The following is a 16,374-nucleotide window of genomic DNA, read 5'->3' as shown; positions in this document are numbered from 1 at the left end:
CACAACCCGGGCACATCTGGGCAGAATCACACATCGGCAGCACCCGGGCAGACCCACCCTGGGGCACACCTGGGCGACATCTCGGGCACATCTAGGGGCATAACTATACTACAAAATGATGATAGAATATCATTATATATAATACTTATTATCGGTGACAGTAATAAACTATTAAGTATGAGAGCCAATATAATTTTAATTTAAGACAACGCCCCAAACACTTATACCATAACGATATGTGATTCAAGAGAGCATTATATATTTTCAAATCTAGTTTTTCACCAGAATCGAGTGTCGAACACTACAGATTGCATCCAGTCCATGGACCGAAGGTTTTATTTATCAATGTATTACATAATGGGCAGCCCAGATTAACTTACTATCTAATACAATACCAAGGAATTTGGTATCCTTACTAACGTAATAACCGTACCATCGATGAATAATGAACCTAGAACTCATCTAGCAGGTTAGCACTTTAGCAATGGTCTGGTCCTAGCACAGGTCTCAGCGATATTCATAGAGGCAGAATTTAAAAAAATGGATCATAGTAGCAACATTTAAGTCATATTTGATATGGTTAGATTACAATTCATTTAAAACGACACATGTTTTAAGAACAAGGCACTTCATTGTACACCACTTCCATCATATATACTCAATCCCACAGCAACATCATCACTAGCTGAAGACGACTAACACATTTATTTGAACAGCACCTCGAAAAAACACCTTTTCGTATATCTCTTTATATACTTTTAGAAACAAATCCCCCTCCGATGAAGCTACGTATCAATTAACTTATCCACCCTATATAAACAAGAAGTTAAACTAAACACTGTCTAGTCTTAAAGTTTTTACCCATCGCAAAATTGTCCTTCATGATTAAAGCACACTAATAGATCTAGTAGCCCCTACCTCCACGAACTCAACGCCAGTGATTGAATGTACTGTGCAATTGTATGATAGTTTCTATGAAGCTATCAGTCCTCTTTATAATACAATACAATGGGTCGTTCACATTATAATATAATCAATATCTAGCAATTTTTTAATCTCAACCGTAATGATTTTGGGAACCCCCTCCCCCCTCGGTTGATTACGTTATATGGGAACGAACCCTAATCCCAAACATAACCCCTCAAGAACAGGAGCAGACATTAATTTGTCTAGTTTTATACCATATGAGTAGCATGTTCATTATGGTTATTTTAACTCAATTCTAAATCAATTAGCTTACACCACCTTAGTCCCCCACCTCCTCGGACGTACTTGATTCTAGCTTCCTACCTCCACCGAACGTACTTGATTCTAGTAGCCCCTACCTCCTCTAACCTACGCAGTTGTTTTTGAGTACAAAATAAATACAGGGTGGCCCAAAATCGACTACCCACCACCGCAACCTATTTAATAAACTCACGTAATTCGTCCTTCAAATTGCTCCCCAACATTTCACAGAAGATTAAGATATGGTCAAACTTAGATATCCTGAAATTCGTAAGCCGCGCCCAATTACAGTGGGCGTGGCGTGAACACTCCCTCCTAGTAGCCCCTATAACCTCCTCTAATGTACTTGATTCTAGTAGCCCCTATAACCTCCTCTAACGTACTTGATTCTAGTAGCCCCTATAACCTCCTCTAACGTACTTGATTCTAGTAGCCCCTATAACCTCCTCTAACGTACTTGATTCTAGTAGCCCCTATAACCTCCTCTAACGTACTTGATTCTAGTAGCCCCTATAACCTCCTCTAACGTACTTGATTCTAGTAGCCCCTATAACCTCCTCTAATGTACTTGATTCTAGTAGCCCCTACCTCCTCTAACGTACTTGATTCTAGTAGCCCCTATAACCTCCTCTAACGTACTTGATTCTAGTAGCCCCTATAACCTCCTCGAACTTTACGCAGTTGTTGAGTGTAAGTCTTAAATATATACCCAGTACTAAGCACCAGCAAGGTCAGAAGGAAATCGCGGCACGTGCGGAATCTTGATTTTTCCCATTCTCCGCGACAAATCGTGATTTTTTTCAGCTTAATTGGGTGCCCAAGCCCCAATCAGCGTAAAACGACAACTGAACCCAAATTTTCCAAATGATTACGCTAGCGTAATTTTGACAGAATAGCTATTTGTAAAACTGATAACGGAGTGGGGGGGGGGTTTGAACATCTGTACAGACTAAATTAATTCATGAAGAAGTAACCAGCTATATCAAACTATATTTTTAGGTAAGTTAAAGGTACGTTTTGGTGATAAACGGAATTTAGTCATTCTCAAAGTAGGCTTTGACAATAGCATGTTTGAAGATCCTGATAGTGATAGTCATAGTTATACTATACATTGCTGGGATGAGATCATTCCAAATTTTGGTAGAGCTAGAGGTGTACAGAAAGTTCTGTTGCGAGATATCCAATCTCAGTTTAATGGGATCAAACGAATTTTTTAATTTTTAGGGCAGAACTTGAAAAGATCTTTAATGGACTGAGGGACATAAGATTTAAGGATTTTTAATAGTTCCATAAATGTATGATACATGTGCAGATTCTCCGGATTCATATTTTTCTCCGGATTCATATTTTTCTGCTCGGTTTAGTGTGTTCAAGACAGTAGTTCTTGCTAGCCATAATATATTTATTATAAGTTCTCGAACATGCCCATTTTAAGTAGTATTCTTTATGATCAAAATCGCGGATGTTACCAACTAGCAGTCTTACTCTTATACATCGCTTTGCAATTGCACCAATTCTAATCTGCAATCTACCTGTGTTTTGGAATTTCGATTCCACCCCAGCAACTTATACAAAAGCTAGTACAAGCTAAACATGAATACAAGGTGCCGTTCTCTTGTGCATAATGCTGTTCTCCATGCGGTTCGGCTTTCTATTAGAGATTCCTTAAGGCACGCTGATCGAGAATAGATGACTTCAAGTCTTCGTCGTACTCCGTTTTATCGATCCGCATCTACCTGGATGTAATAGCTTAGTAATATACTACTGTTTTGCTTATCGCTCCCTAATCTAACTAAACTATAATGCTGGCTAGTTTAACGAATATATGACATCTAACTTAGCTCTGCAATTAATACATTATATTTCGCCGCGATTTTGCCTAGTTTGGCTTGTCGCGGCGCCTTGATTTTTGGCCTAAATAATCGCGATTTTCTTTTGTCCTTGAGCACCAGAGAACTGCACCAGCGAACGGCACTTTGTCTTTACACTTAGCTTGTACTTGTACAGCTTATTATAACCATTGATACAAAGGCCATAATCTTTCGCCAGCTCTCTAATATCCACCTTGAAGCTGCATTTTATATCCTTGAACTACACAATATAAACTAAAGCATATTTTAGTGTAGACTTTTTGTCACAACAAGACTGCAACCTATAGTAACAACTATAAACAGAACCCCTAATGTCTACTAACAAATTTCTTCTAGTCCTAATATGAGCCTTGTCTCTAAAAATCTAACTGAACTAGCGTTTCGGTGTGTGCAAAAGCTTCCAGGCACGCGCATTCCAATTGCCCTGTTAGTTACCTGTCCTTTTAAAACCATACTAGCAGTCAAGGACAAAAAGTCATACACCAAATGGGCATTATATTTTATGAATTGCTTTACATCTTTTTATTCTGTAAAATGTGCTAAAATTGAATTTCTTGTTTCATTGAATTTCTTGTTTCATTGACTACAAGTTTGATACAAGTTGCATCTTCAAGTTGTAGATGCGATACTTCATAAGTCATACTGCCATAGATTGGTTCATAATTTATCTTTCATCTTCCAGTATATATACTCCCTTGCAAGCTTTCGACACGAAAGTCTCACGTCCCTTAATACTAGAACCACCCCCATTAGCAAGAGCTCCCGTCTCTTATGTGATCTACGAGTCCAGCAGACAAATCTTAAAGATCATGTTAACTTCTTAATGTACAGCTACATCTACTGGTGGATCACACCACTAATTATACGTCACTATTTGGTGATATGATAGGACCCCTAATTATTGGGGTCCCCCTTAGTCGGTCTCTCGTCAGCTGCACTGCTCCAGTCATATTTGTTCTAAAAACCTCACAACTCTGTCTCGGGCATTTTAAGATTAAACAATACGACATTTTTGGAACAAAATAAAACAAGGTAGAGTTCGATTGTTGAGACACGATGAGTTCAGTTATCCCCTTTAAGTTTAAAGAGCTGCTCTATGCAGTTCACTAACATTCAGTTCTGCTCCAGGGACTTTGAGCCTCGTGGGCGATAATTCAGTAACTCATTTTTGTCGTGAATTTCACACAGTACTACTATATATAACCAGAGGCTACTCGCTTACAAAAACTTGTTTACTATCTTAACAAGTTTTTGTTTGTATATATTTTTAGTATACATTGGCTGGTACTACTACATTAATATACTACGGGCTAGTATAGTGGTTTGTTATAATAATGGGTTCAATTTAAATAGGGTTTTGATCTGTAGTGATGCTTGAGTTGGACATTTTCGTCAGGAAAATCTGTTGAGTAATACATTTGGGTAACTTTGAAATGTTATCAAGTTATTATGATTATGACAAAGAATTTAATTTGTTCAACTTTTCCGTACAAATTTTAGAAGACTGAACTGTTATTATAAGGCTTTTAAACATTTCCATTTAGGATGACTGGTTCCATTTTTATAAAATAATTATTAAAAATTATCAGAATATCAATAACTGCGTTTTAAACGATTCATTCAATTTTTATAGTGGCACGAAGGTCAGTTTCTACTTTGAAATTCGTTTTTTACCCTTTTTGCAATATTTCACTTTCCAGAATAACAGAATACAGAATGAACATGTCTCTGAAAATCGTTGTGGTCACTGCTTTGATGCTTTTGGCAGTCAGTGCAGTTCTTGGAACAAGTAGGAAAATGACCGAATAATGCATGTTCAATGCAATGTTGATTTAACTTTTATAATCGTATCTTTCACTCAAGTTTAATATTTTGCTTTATACCGATCTGCGCATTTCAAATGTTTTTTTTTCGTCAGTTAGGTACTTAACTCAATAATTAGATGGTGTGATCTGTCACCTGTCATATTTTTCCAAGAAATAAATAAGTCTAGTAACAAACAAATTGACCCGCTCCAATACTGACATCTAAAATAAAAACGGTCGCCTGCAGACCGGCTTACTCCGGCTATTTATGTTTTAAACCATTTAAATACCGGACCAATAACGTTTCTCAACGACTTTTTGTGAAACTTGATTTCAAGTCAGCTGTAGTGTTTGTTGACCAACAAACTATAGGGCCCGTGACCGAACCTTATTGTTAAACTTCTTTATAAACATTAAGATAATCAACCCAGCAACACGCACAATACAAAAACTTTCAGATCAATACAACTTAAGGTATTGCAGTTATAAAGTAAACTGCCACCATTTGATTCAAATTTTGAATAGAAGGTCAAGGGTCCCAGTGTCAAATAGCTACAGGGTGGCCCAAAAGTGACTACCCACACGCAACCTCCTATAGGGTCCTCACATTGAGAAGACAGTTCAAGGAGCTAGAAAAATGGCGGCTTGGACATTGAGTGCCTTTAGAGACCGGTCACAAGTAGTCATGCTGACTTTATACAAAAGCATGGTTCGCTCAAAGCTAGAGTACTGCTGTCCAGTCTGGAACCCTACAAAAGTCACAGAGATACAAAAGCTGGAGACTGTACAGAGATCCTTTACTAGAAAGATATCTGGTTGCCGTGATCTCCAGTACTGGGACAGGCTGAAGAAGCTTAAGTTGATGTCCCTTCAGAGGCGGAGAGAGCGTTATTCTATTATTCATGTATGGAAAATTCTTAATGAACATGCTCCGAACGATACGGGCTTCGAGTTCAAGTCTCATCAAAGGCATGGTATTAAGGCAGAGATCCCAGCCATGAACAAAAACGCACAGTAGTCGGTAAGAACAGATTACGACAACAGCTTTAGAGTTAGAGCAGCTCAGCTCTTCAACGTGCTCCCATCGGAGCTCCGGAGTATCACATTGCTAGACAGTTTCAAAGTTGGTCTAGGCAGATTTATGGAACAGTACCCAGAAACACCACCGGTTCCGGGCTACACTCCGACAAACGATAACTCAATGCTGAACTGGAGGAGGACGCACTCGATGCAGTTGTCCTGAGCACGCCCTGCCAAACTCACCAAAACGTACCAAAACGTACGTACGTTGTCTGCGAGCTGAGTTTTGAGAAGTTTAAGACGCTTCTGAATGTCATTGGACAGTCGATTGATTTTAGCCCTGAGTGAAGTCCTGTCTGTGTTCTTGTTGGTGTTCAGCTGGTTCAGCAGATCCTTACGTTCAGTAGACATGTTGACTATGGCACTATCAGAAGAGTAGTGACGTTTTCTGACTGGGTCACTATATATTATAGCCAACTGTTGATACAGCAGCGCTTTTAACACTCTCAAACAGCATGCCAAAACTTCTGAGCAGTGTTGGCATCAGAGTAGGTGTCTGAAGATTTACTGTTGCCTATGCAGCGTCAAGGCAGTTTTGGTAGCTTCCTTGTGTATCACTACTGCATACTAGCGAGTTAGTGTTAAAACGCTCCTGTTTCTTGGTAGATGACTTGTATCGTCTTGAGAAATCAATACTATCTACAACAAGTTTGTGATCACTGCGGTGAGTAGTTCCAGCATATGATCTAGCATTAGTTAAACTTGAAAGTTCTCTGCTCCTTGATTTGCAAAGTATGTAGTCGATTTGGGAATAATAGGGTACACTTTTCCTTGTAGACTGGTCCTTAATCCAGCCAGTTCGAGTCGTAATATGGCGACTGGCATGTTGAAAAGCAGTGTTGGCTGCAAACAATGTGTGCGATACAAGAAACTGAAGAAGTCTATCTCCGTTCTCATTTCTACGACCAACACCATGTTTTCCAATGTGTGAACTAAGACCATTTTCCTCATCATTCCATGATCTCTTGCCTAGTTTGGCATTAAAATCCCCTAAAAACCACACTTCGTATCTAGCAGGTACATCTAGTGCTTTCACCAACTGATCGTAAAACTTGTCTGCTTATATCTGAGGGTCCTGTACAGATTTTGGATTTGTCGGACTATAGCAGTTGATAAATCTGATGTAACAGGGTGCTGAACTGTTATCTGTCGGCTTTAGTTTGGTGTCAATGTATGCAACATGATCGCTGATCAACATAAAAGTCTTCATAAGTTCATAATGAATATAAATAAGTCTATATATAAGTCAGTACTCACAAGTCTATAAATATCAACTACAATGACATACTCATAACTAAAAGTCTATTAACATCAACTACTCAGAAGTTTGTTAATACCGATTACTTTCACCAGAGCCCGTCGTATGTGAGTCAAATCAAGTAAGGTGCGCGGATCAAGTGCAATGTATTTGGGACGATTTTGTTTGTGACGGAGATTCAGATTGTGAAGATGGGTCAGATGAAGGAAATTGCTCAGGAACAGGTTGAGTATTGATAAACTAACTTGTAAATTTATTCTAAAATTCTGAAATAACATCTTACAGCTATTATAGTCAATTATAATAGCTTCCGCCATTTCATAATACCAAATACAATGTGAATGAAACACAATCATATATCAAACTACATTTGACCCACATAAAAGTTTTCATAATGAATATAAGTAAGTCTATAATATATAAGTCAGTACTCAGAAGTCTCTAAATATCAAGTACAATGACATACTCATAACTAAAAGTCTTTTAACATCAACTACTCAGAAGTTTGTTGATACCGATTACTTTCACCAGTGTCCGCCGGATGTGACGCAACAAAAGCAATGTGCGCGGATCAAGAGCAATGTATTTGGGAAGAATTTGTTTGTGACGGAAGTCCAGATTGTGTAGATGGGTCAGATGAAGAAAATTGCTCAGGAGCAGGTTGAGTATTGATAAACTAACTTGTAAATTTATTCTAAAACCTAAAATTCTGAAATAACATCTTACAGCTATTATAGTCAATTATAATAGCTTCCGCCATTTCATAATACCAAATACAATGTGAATGAAACACAATCATATATTAAACTACATTTGACCAACATAAAAGTCTTCATAATGAATATAAGTAAGTCTATATATAAGTAAGTACTCAGAAGTCTCTAAATATCAAGTACAATGACATACTCATAACTAAAAGTCTATTAACATCAACTACTCAGAAGTCGGTTCTTTTGCGATAGTCAAAACGCGACAACTAGCGCTGAATGGCGACAACTAGCGCTATCCAGCGCTAATTGTCGCCATCCAGCGCTAGTTGTCGCTATCCAGCGCTAGTTGTCGCTATCCAGCGCTAGTTATTGAACTGTTTTCTGCGATGGCGACAACTAGCGCTGGATAGCGCTAGTTGTCGCCATCCAGCGCTAGTTGTCGCGTTTTGACTATCTCAAAAGAACCGAAAATTGCTCAGGTTGAGTATTGATAAACTTACTTGTAAATTTTACCCTAAAACCTCAAAATCTGAAATAACATCTTACAGCTATTATAGTCCAATATAATAGCTTCCACCATTTCATAATACCAAATGCAATGTGAATGATCATTGATCAAACACAATCATATATCAAACTATGTTCGACCAACATAAATGTCTTCATAATGAATATAAGTAGGTCTATATAAGTAAGTACTCAGAAGTCTATAATTAGTAAGTACTCAGAAGTCTGTTAATATCAACTACATACTTATAACTAAAAGTCTATTAATACCAACTACTCAGAAGTCTGTTAATATTAACTACATACTCATAACTAAAAGTCTATTAATATCAACTACCCAGAAGATTTGATGGTTTTGAATGCCTTCTAGCGTTCATATTAATGTCCGTTATGTGTCCGTTCATTTAATGTCCGTCCAAATAAGGTCCGATAAGGTAAGTCAGTTATTGAAATTATAATGCTACTTAAGTTATCAGCTGCGTTACATAAAGCTGCGCAATAAAAGTATAATAAAACGAGTCAAAGATGTGATATAAAAAAGTGACCGTTCTTGTCCCGTAACAGCGCGGTCGCTTGCTTTGACCGTCATCATGTCACCAAATCACTCATCAACATTGTTAATTTAGATTAAGTTTAAATATTGATATTATAGTTGAAACTTAGAACTGGGTCGTAATTTAAATTATGTAGGCAAACTAAAGTTTATACAATATTTTTATCCAGAACAATCACATAGTCGGTAACAATGCCAGAAAATAATGAAGGCTGTATCAACAAGCATATTTTATGTAAAAAACAAAAGTCAATAAATCTTGAACGCGATGGCCGATGAGGAGCAAGACAGCTGAAAATTCATTACAAACATAACATATTACAATTGAATTGTATTCAATATTCATTCCTCGATAAATGCAACAGAATTGTAGTGATTTAATTGTTTTAATAAAAGTAGCGCTGTTTACTATTACCAATACCATCAGTATTAGTGAGTAAAGACTGCAAGACGTAAGTTTCATTTTCAATTTATGTTGTACACTGCCATTCATTTATTTCAAATTCAATCAAAACTTGTCAATTAAATCTTTTGATTCAAAAGATATAACTGTAATTGTTTTGATTTTTCTTCATAATTGCACTCTGAGCCCGAGCGTATAAACTGATCAAAGCAGATGCATGTAGTTGTACGGCGTACGCAGTTTAATTATAACTCATTTTATGTTTGTGGAAATCAATCAACATGTAGTTTGCGGAAATTAATAAACTTGAAGTATAGGGACGGCCACGTAATAAAAACAAAGTGGTTTATAGTTCAAACTTGACGTTGTTGTAAATAAAATAACGTGTTTTTGTATTTAATACTAAAGAAGATTCGAAAGTCTAAATTTCGTGATTTGGTAACATGACGGTCAAAGCTTAAGCGACCGCGCTGTTACGGGACAAGAACAGTCACTTTTATACTTTTATTGCGCAGCTTTATGTAACGCAGCTGATAACTTAAGTAGCATTATAATTTCAATAACTGACTTATATTATCTTTACAATTTTTACAGCACAAACACTAACCAGGCGATGAGGCGACGGTCCATCCTACCCAATTTATTGGGTTTTGGTTAAATTTCATAATACAAAATACAATGTGAATAAAACGCAATCATATATCAAACTACGTTTGACCGACATAAAAGTCTTCATAATGAATATTATAAGTAAGTACTAATTTTATAATAATCCATAATTCCTAATTCTATAAACATCAACTACTCCCCCCAGTACCTGAATGTGAGGCAGGATATGTAAAGTGCGCGGATCAAGTGCAATGTATTTATGGAAAATATGTTTGTGACGGAATGGCAGATTGTGATGATATGTCAGACGAAGAAAATTGCAAAGGTTGAGTATTGATAAACTTACTTGTAAATTGGGGGGGGGGGGGGTCGTGTTCATTTTCAGGGGGGTCGTAAAGCCAAGGCTCGACCGGGACCGCTTTTTTGGCCGGTACTGGGACTGGGAAAAAGTGCCGGGTGCGGGATTAAGACCGGGACCGGGATTAGGGATCGGGATTAAGTTTATTAACTCGCTTAGTTTATTTAGAAAAAGTCAAAAATTATCTTTAAGAACAGCTTTTTCGGTTACTCGCACAACAGCTTGATTCGGACCAGTCCAAATATTTTAAAAACTGTTATTTCAGCGGTTCAGTACAAGATTACTTACTCTATATTGAATCACCACTGGGCAAGAAGTAGAGACCCTCAGTTTGTTTACATTAGAGGATCAAATGGAGAGACAGCTGAACATCCGTGTGATGCAGACTTCAATGTAATCAACCAAGATGTTTTGTGTGTTTTTGAGAGTGATATTGACATCGGGGATTACGAATGTGTATTTATGAGGACTGGAGGAAGAGATGGACTTGATCTAAAAAAGGTAGTAGTTCAATAATTATTTACAAATATAATAGCTGGGATTTGAGTTATCACTTGAGCAATCTTTTGCTCAAGGTGCAAACTATATCTGCAAAATAATGCCACAATGTCTTTCTCGGCTTCAAGCTAAGCTTATCAGTGGTTTTTGCTAAATTTAACTGAAATCAACCAGGTGTCGGTGCAAATAGACGGTATAGAGACACACACAATTGTTCCTCAAGGCTGGGTAAACTATATAGGTCTGGACGATGGTGAAACCAAAAAGTTCTGTAAATCTGGTAAGACTAAAACCCCTTTCGTACCCTCAAACGTCTCTTATTTTTAACATTTTTAATAAATTCATGTACATAATGATATTATCCTGATTTCCAATCCAACCTCATATAGCAAAATCTACTTCTAGTTTCCTTCAATTCTGCTACCTCCACTCTAGCTCTATCTAGCAATCTCTGAATGCTACTTCCTGCTCTATCTAGCTTCCACCAACACCCAATAATTGTTGTTATGTTACCACTAGCACCTGCAAATTCTAGCCCTATCCAGCAACCTCAGACTTACTCCTACTCTGTTCAGCTATCACTAGCACCTGCAAATTCTAGCACTATCCAGCAAGCTCAGACTTACTCCTACTCTGTTCAGCTATCACTAGCACCTGCAAATTCTAGCACTATCCAGCAAGCTCAGACTTACTCCTACTCTGTTCAGCTATCACTAGCACCTGCAAATTCTAGCCCTATCCAGCAACCTCAGACTTACTCCTACTCTGTTCAGCTACCACTAGCACCTGCAAATTCTAGCCCTATCCAGCAACCTCAGACTTACTCCTACTCTGTTCAGCTATCACTAGCACCTGCAAATTCTAGCACTATCCAGCAAGCTCAGACTACTTTTTGCTCTATCCAGCTAACACTAGCAAACGGTACCCACAAATTTAAGATATAGCATAAGGTAGTCTGAGTTTGCTGGATAGGGCTAGAATTTACAGGTGCTAGTGGTAGCTTAAAAACAATTAGTGGGTGTTGGTGGAAGCTAGATAGAGCAGGAAGTAGCATTCAGAGGTTGCTAGAAATAGCAGGTTTCCTCTTCCTCAATGAGCTGAAAATTGTTGAATGCAGCTGAGGCAGCCGGAAAGAGCCAGAATCAATTGTTGCTGGTGGTGCTATAAAAGGCAAGAGGTAGCTTAAGTTAAGTTTGCTAGAAAGAGCAGAGGTTCTTGGTGGGATAGTGCAGTATAAATGTCACAGAGAATTTAGTTTTAGTATATCACATTCGATTCCTACTCCTCTCTACAACTATCTACAATATGCAGAGTAACAGTCATTCCTCAAGTTCAACTCCTCCTGAGAAGCCCGTCTTCATCTGGGGACGAACAGCCGGCAGCATTAACCTTGTTCTGCAAGGATTCCGCTACGGAAAGGACGGAAAACCTATCCAAGACGGCCATCAATGTTGGCCATGCGTTCAAACGTGTACTGGTCGCCTGGAGGGCTTTTCATTCCTTAATTCCCTTTACGACTTCGCCCCACAGAGCATCATGGTAGACTTTGAGTTGGCGCTTCGAAATTCTCTCTCCGAAGTCTTCCCTTCAGCAGTGGTTGACAGTTGCTACTTCCACTTTTGCCAGGCAGTCCTGAGATGGGTTCGGGAGAACGGACTGAAAGGTCCTGTTCGAGTGTGGATACATAGACTTATACAGCTTGCCTTTCTTCCAGTGGACGATGTTCTCTTTCATGGATCTCCTAGATCTCATCCCCTCCAACCTTGGCCTCGACGACTTCCTTAACTACTTCATGACGACTTGGGTACAGGGAGTTCCGCTTGGGTACCGCTCTAAAATTTGCATGTGGGTACCGCTCTAGAGTCCTCATAGTATGGGTCCGGTAAGGGAGTTCCACTCTAGAGTCCTACCCTGGCGATTTGACCCCGCTCTAGGGTCCTACTTTCGACCAAGTACTCCCTACAGTCTGCTCCCCGGCCCTAGGGTTGGAACTACTGATAGAAACACGTTTGTCGATCCCTGATCCTAACAGGTAATGGACTGTATAAATGAGCTAATGTAACTTTAAGCTTACAAGATAACTATGAACTAAGAATTTCTATTTCAGGCTAGGTGATAACCGGAGTTGAAAATGATGTACGTGCATGTTCATCGCAGTCGAACATTGTTCAATCGTACAACCGTCAAAAAATATGGGGAAAATGAAGAAAACTGTTAAAATTTTATATTTATGATTTTAAAACGTTATTTTTTTAGGTTTTAAATTGCATGACAAAAATTGACATCTAATATTCAACACTTTTGTGGCGGCATTGTAGTGACATTATTGAATATTGACTTCTTAAGTTATGTCTTATTGCTGTCTCAAGTTATGTCTTATAGTTACTGCTTTTCGTATTTTTCTTATAGCTAAAATATTTACTCACTCTTCATTTATCGTGTTTAATTATGTGAGTCTATTGTTAATTATTGGAAAGAAAAAATGCTGACATAATTATGCAACAGACAGTTAGTTAGTTTGCTAATTATAAGATATGAAATAGAAAACTTAGCAAGGATCAACAAACAATTACAAATTAGTAAGGCAGGTTATTGAATCCTCGAGTCTGGTACGGCAATACTAATAGCTGAAAGGTAAAATCATCAAATGTGTAACAAAAAAACAACAAAAAAAAATTTGTTTGTTTTAAAGACCCGAGGGCCACCTTTAAGAATAAGGGCTTTGAAACCGGTTTATTGAGTACAATATAATATATAAATAAATTGAAATCGTAACATTCATGTCGATACTAACTGAAATAATATAATCTGTAGTTAAAATAAAAATACTTACTGTCACTTAATTAAGATATATGATATAATAAAATAAATATTTCTTTTATTTCCACACTAATTCTCACACCAAGCTTTAATTCACATTTCACACACCAAAACTTTCAATTTATGAGGTTACAAATTAAATGTGCTAATATGGCGCAGTTTATATCTCCGCCAAAAGCAAATTTGTAAGCACTCACGCGCATTATATCCAAATGTGATTTTAAATTTTCGCATTGGATGGTTGCGCATTGGATGGTTGCTATGCCGCGCCCTGCGCTGCAACATTACAATTTATTCCTTCGATTGAGACCTTCGCCCCGCATATGAGCTACTCGTCTGATATGATACCTTTATTTTTTAACAGCTTATTTTTCAAACATTTGATCAATTATTCTGTCTTATTTTGTTCCATTTTAAACTGTACGATCAGTTGTGAGTGTGTTTTATATACATTTGAGTTCACAGTTGTGAACTTTACTTTCAGTATTTTATGTGACAGAGATTAGTTTAACTAATATTTGCTTCTCCTAAATCAGCTTATTTTTAAACATTTGATCAATTATTCTGTCTTATTTTGTTCCATTTTAAACTGTACGATCAGTTGTGTATGAAAATTATAATGATTGTCACAAGATGTTTGATCTAGTTATTAGAGTTGAGCTATTCCTAGTTCTTGCTATGACAGTATTAAAACTGTAATAATTGTCACGAGATGTTTGATATAGTTATTAGAGTTGAGCTATTCCTAGTCCTTGTTATGACAGTATTAAAACTACAATAGTTGTCACGAGATGTTTGATCTAGTTATTAGAGTTGAGCTATTTCTAGTTCTTTGTTATGACAGTATTAAAACTACAATAGTTGTCACGAGATGTTTGATCTAGTTATTAGAGTTGAGATATTCCTAGTCCTTGTTATGACAGTATTAAAACTACAATAGTTGTCACGAGATGTTTGATCTAGTGGCTAGAGTTGAGCTATTCCTAGTTCTTGCTATGACAGTATTAAAACTACAATAGTTGTCACGAGATGTTTGATCTAGTTGTTAGAGTTGAGCTATTCCTAGTCCTTGCTGTGACAGTATTAAAACTACAATAGCTGTCACGAGATGTTTGATCTAGTTATTAGAGTTGAGCTATTCCTAGTCCTTGTTATGACAGTATTAAAACTACAATAGTTGTCACGAGATGTTTGATCTAGTGGCTAGATTTGAGCTATTCCTAGTCCTTGTTATGACAGTATGAAAACTACAATAGTTGTCACGAGATGTTTGATCTAGTTATTAGAGTTGAGCTATTCCTAGTCCTTGTTATGACAGTATTAAAACTACAATAGTTGTCACGAGATGTTTGATCTAGTGGCTAGAGTTGAGCTATTCCTAGTCCTTGTTATGACAGTATTAAAACTACAATAGTTGTCACGAGATGTTTGATCTAGTTATTAGAGTTGAGCTATTCCTAGTCCTTGCTATGACAGTATTAAAACTGTAATAATTGTCACAAGATGTTTGATCTAGTGGCTAGAGTTGAGCTATTCCTAGTCCTTGTTATGACAGTATTAAAACTACAATAGTTGTCATGAGATGTTTAATCTAGTTATTAGAGTTGAGCTATTCCTAGTCCTTGCTATGACAGTATTAAAACTGTAATAATTGTCACGAGATGTTTGATCTAGTGGCTAGAGTTGAGCTATTCCTAGTTCTTGCTATGACAGTATTAAAACTACAATAGTTGTCACGACATGTTTGATCTAGTGGCTAGAGTTGAGCTATTTCTAGTTCTTGTTATGACAGTATTAAAACTACAATAGTTGTCACGAGATGTTTGATCTAGTTATTAGAGTTGAGCTATTTCTAGTTCTTGTTATGACAGTATTAAGGCCAGAGGGGGGGGGGGGGGGGGGGGGGGGGGGGGGGGGGGGGGGGGGGGGGGGGGGGTAAGGGGTCAACAAATTCTACCAAAATATTATTTTCTAAATCGATTTAATTTTTAATGACGAAAACATCACCGCTATTCACATATTTGTAGCTGATTAACTTTATTTTATAATTGAGGTTAACCGATTTTTACAAAATTGACTATACAACATTGAGGTTAATAAAATTGAGGTTAATATTTTATTACACGCCATAATTTTTTGTTATTTCGGTCAGCAAATGTAAACTCTAAATTTTAGGTTCATAATTATCAGAAAAATTAATATCCAAACGTGATTAAATGAGGTTAACCTCGTCTTTTAGATATAGCGAGAATAGATCAAATGATAGAGTTATTATTTTCATCGTAAGTTTACGGTATACACATTTCTAAATAGATGACATGTTGATTGACTTTCTTTTATCTTGGGAAAATGAAAAAAATGAGGTTAACCATCACATTTTGGTACCGTAGGGAATATACATACGATTCTTACTTATGTTATGTACCACAATATCGAAGTGAGGTATCTATTGGTATCACGATGCCTACAACTATAATCACGTGACAAAGGTGATTTGAACTGACCATATTTTAGTAGAAGATTTTACCCGTAAATGGCTAAAAAATGAGGTTAACCTCTCATTTTTTGAATATCTGACCAGTCAATTACATGTTAACCTCAAAAACTTAATCGTTGTACTGTGCAAATGTTTTACTACATATATAATAACATATTGATAAACCAATCCCAGTGTT

At 37.2% G+C, this 16,374-nt stretch overlaps 1 protein-coding gene across 1 annotated transcript; it reads left to right on the top strand.

The window, feature by feature from the left end:
• Positions 1-7,824: 7,824 nt before the first annotated feature.
• LOC134815149 (uncharacterized) lies at positions 7,825-13,311 on the top strand. Its single transcript, XM_063823653.1, has 5 exons — positions 7,825-7,901; positions 10,229-10,348; positions 10,647-10,882; positions 11,054-11,159; positions 12,987-13,311. Exons 2-5 carry the CDS (start codon positions 10,306-10,308, stop codon positions 12,989-12,991), a joined length of 390 nt encoding a protein of 129 aa, XP_063679723.1. The 5' UTR covers positions 7,825-7,901; positions 10,229-10,305; the 3' UTR covers positions 12,992-13,311.
• Positions 13,312-16,374: the final 3,063 nt, after the last annotated feature.

This window comes from Bolinopsis microptera, chromosome 5 (genome assembly GCF_026151205.1).
Source record: "Bolinopsis microptera isolate Bmic1 chromosome 5, MBARI_Bmic_1.0, whole genome shotgun sequence".
Taxonomy (NCBI): domain Eukaryota; kingdom Metazoa; phylum Ctenophora; class Tentaculata; order Lobata; family Bolinopsidae; genus Bolinopsis; species Bolinopsis microptera.
The sequence above is the reverse complement of the archived record's forward strand: the minus strand, read 5'-3'. Positions and strand labels throughout refer to the sequence as shown.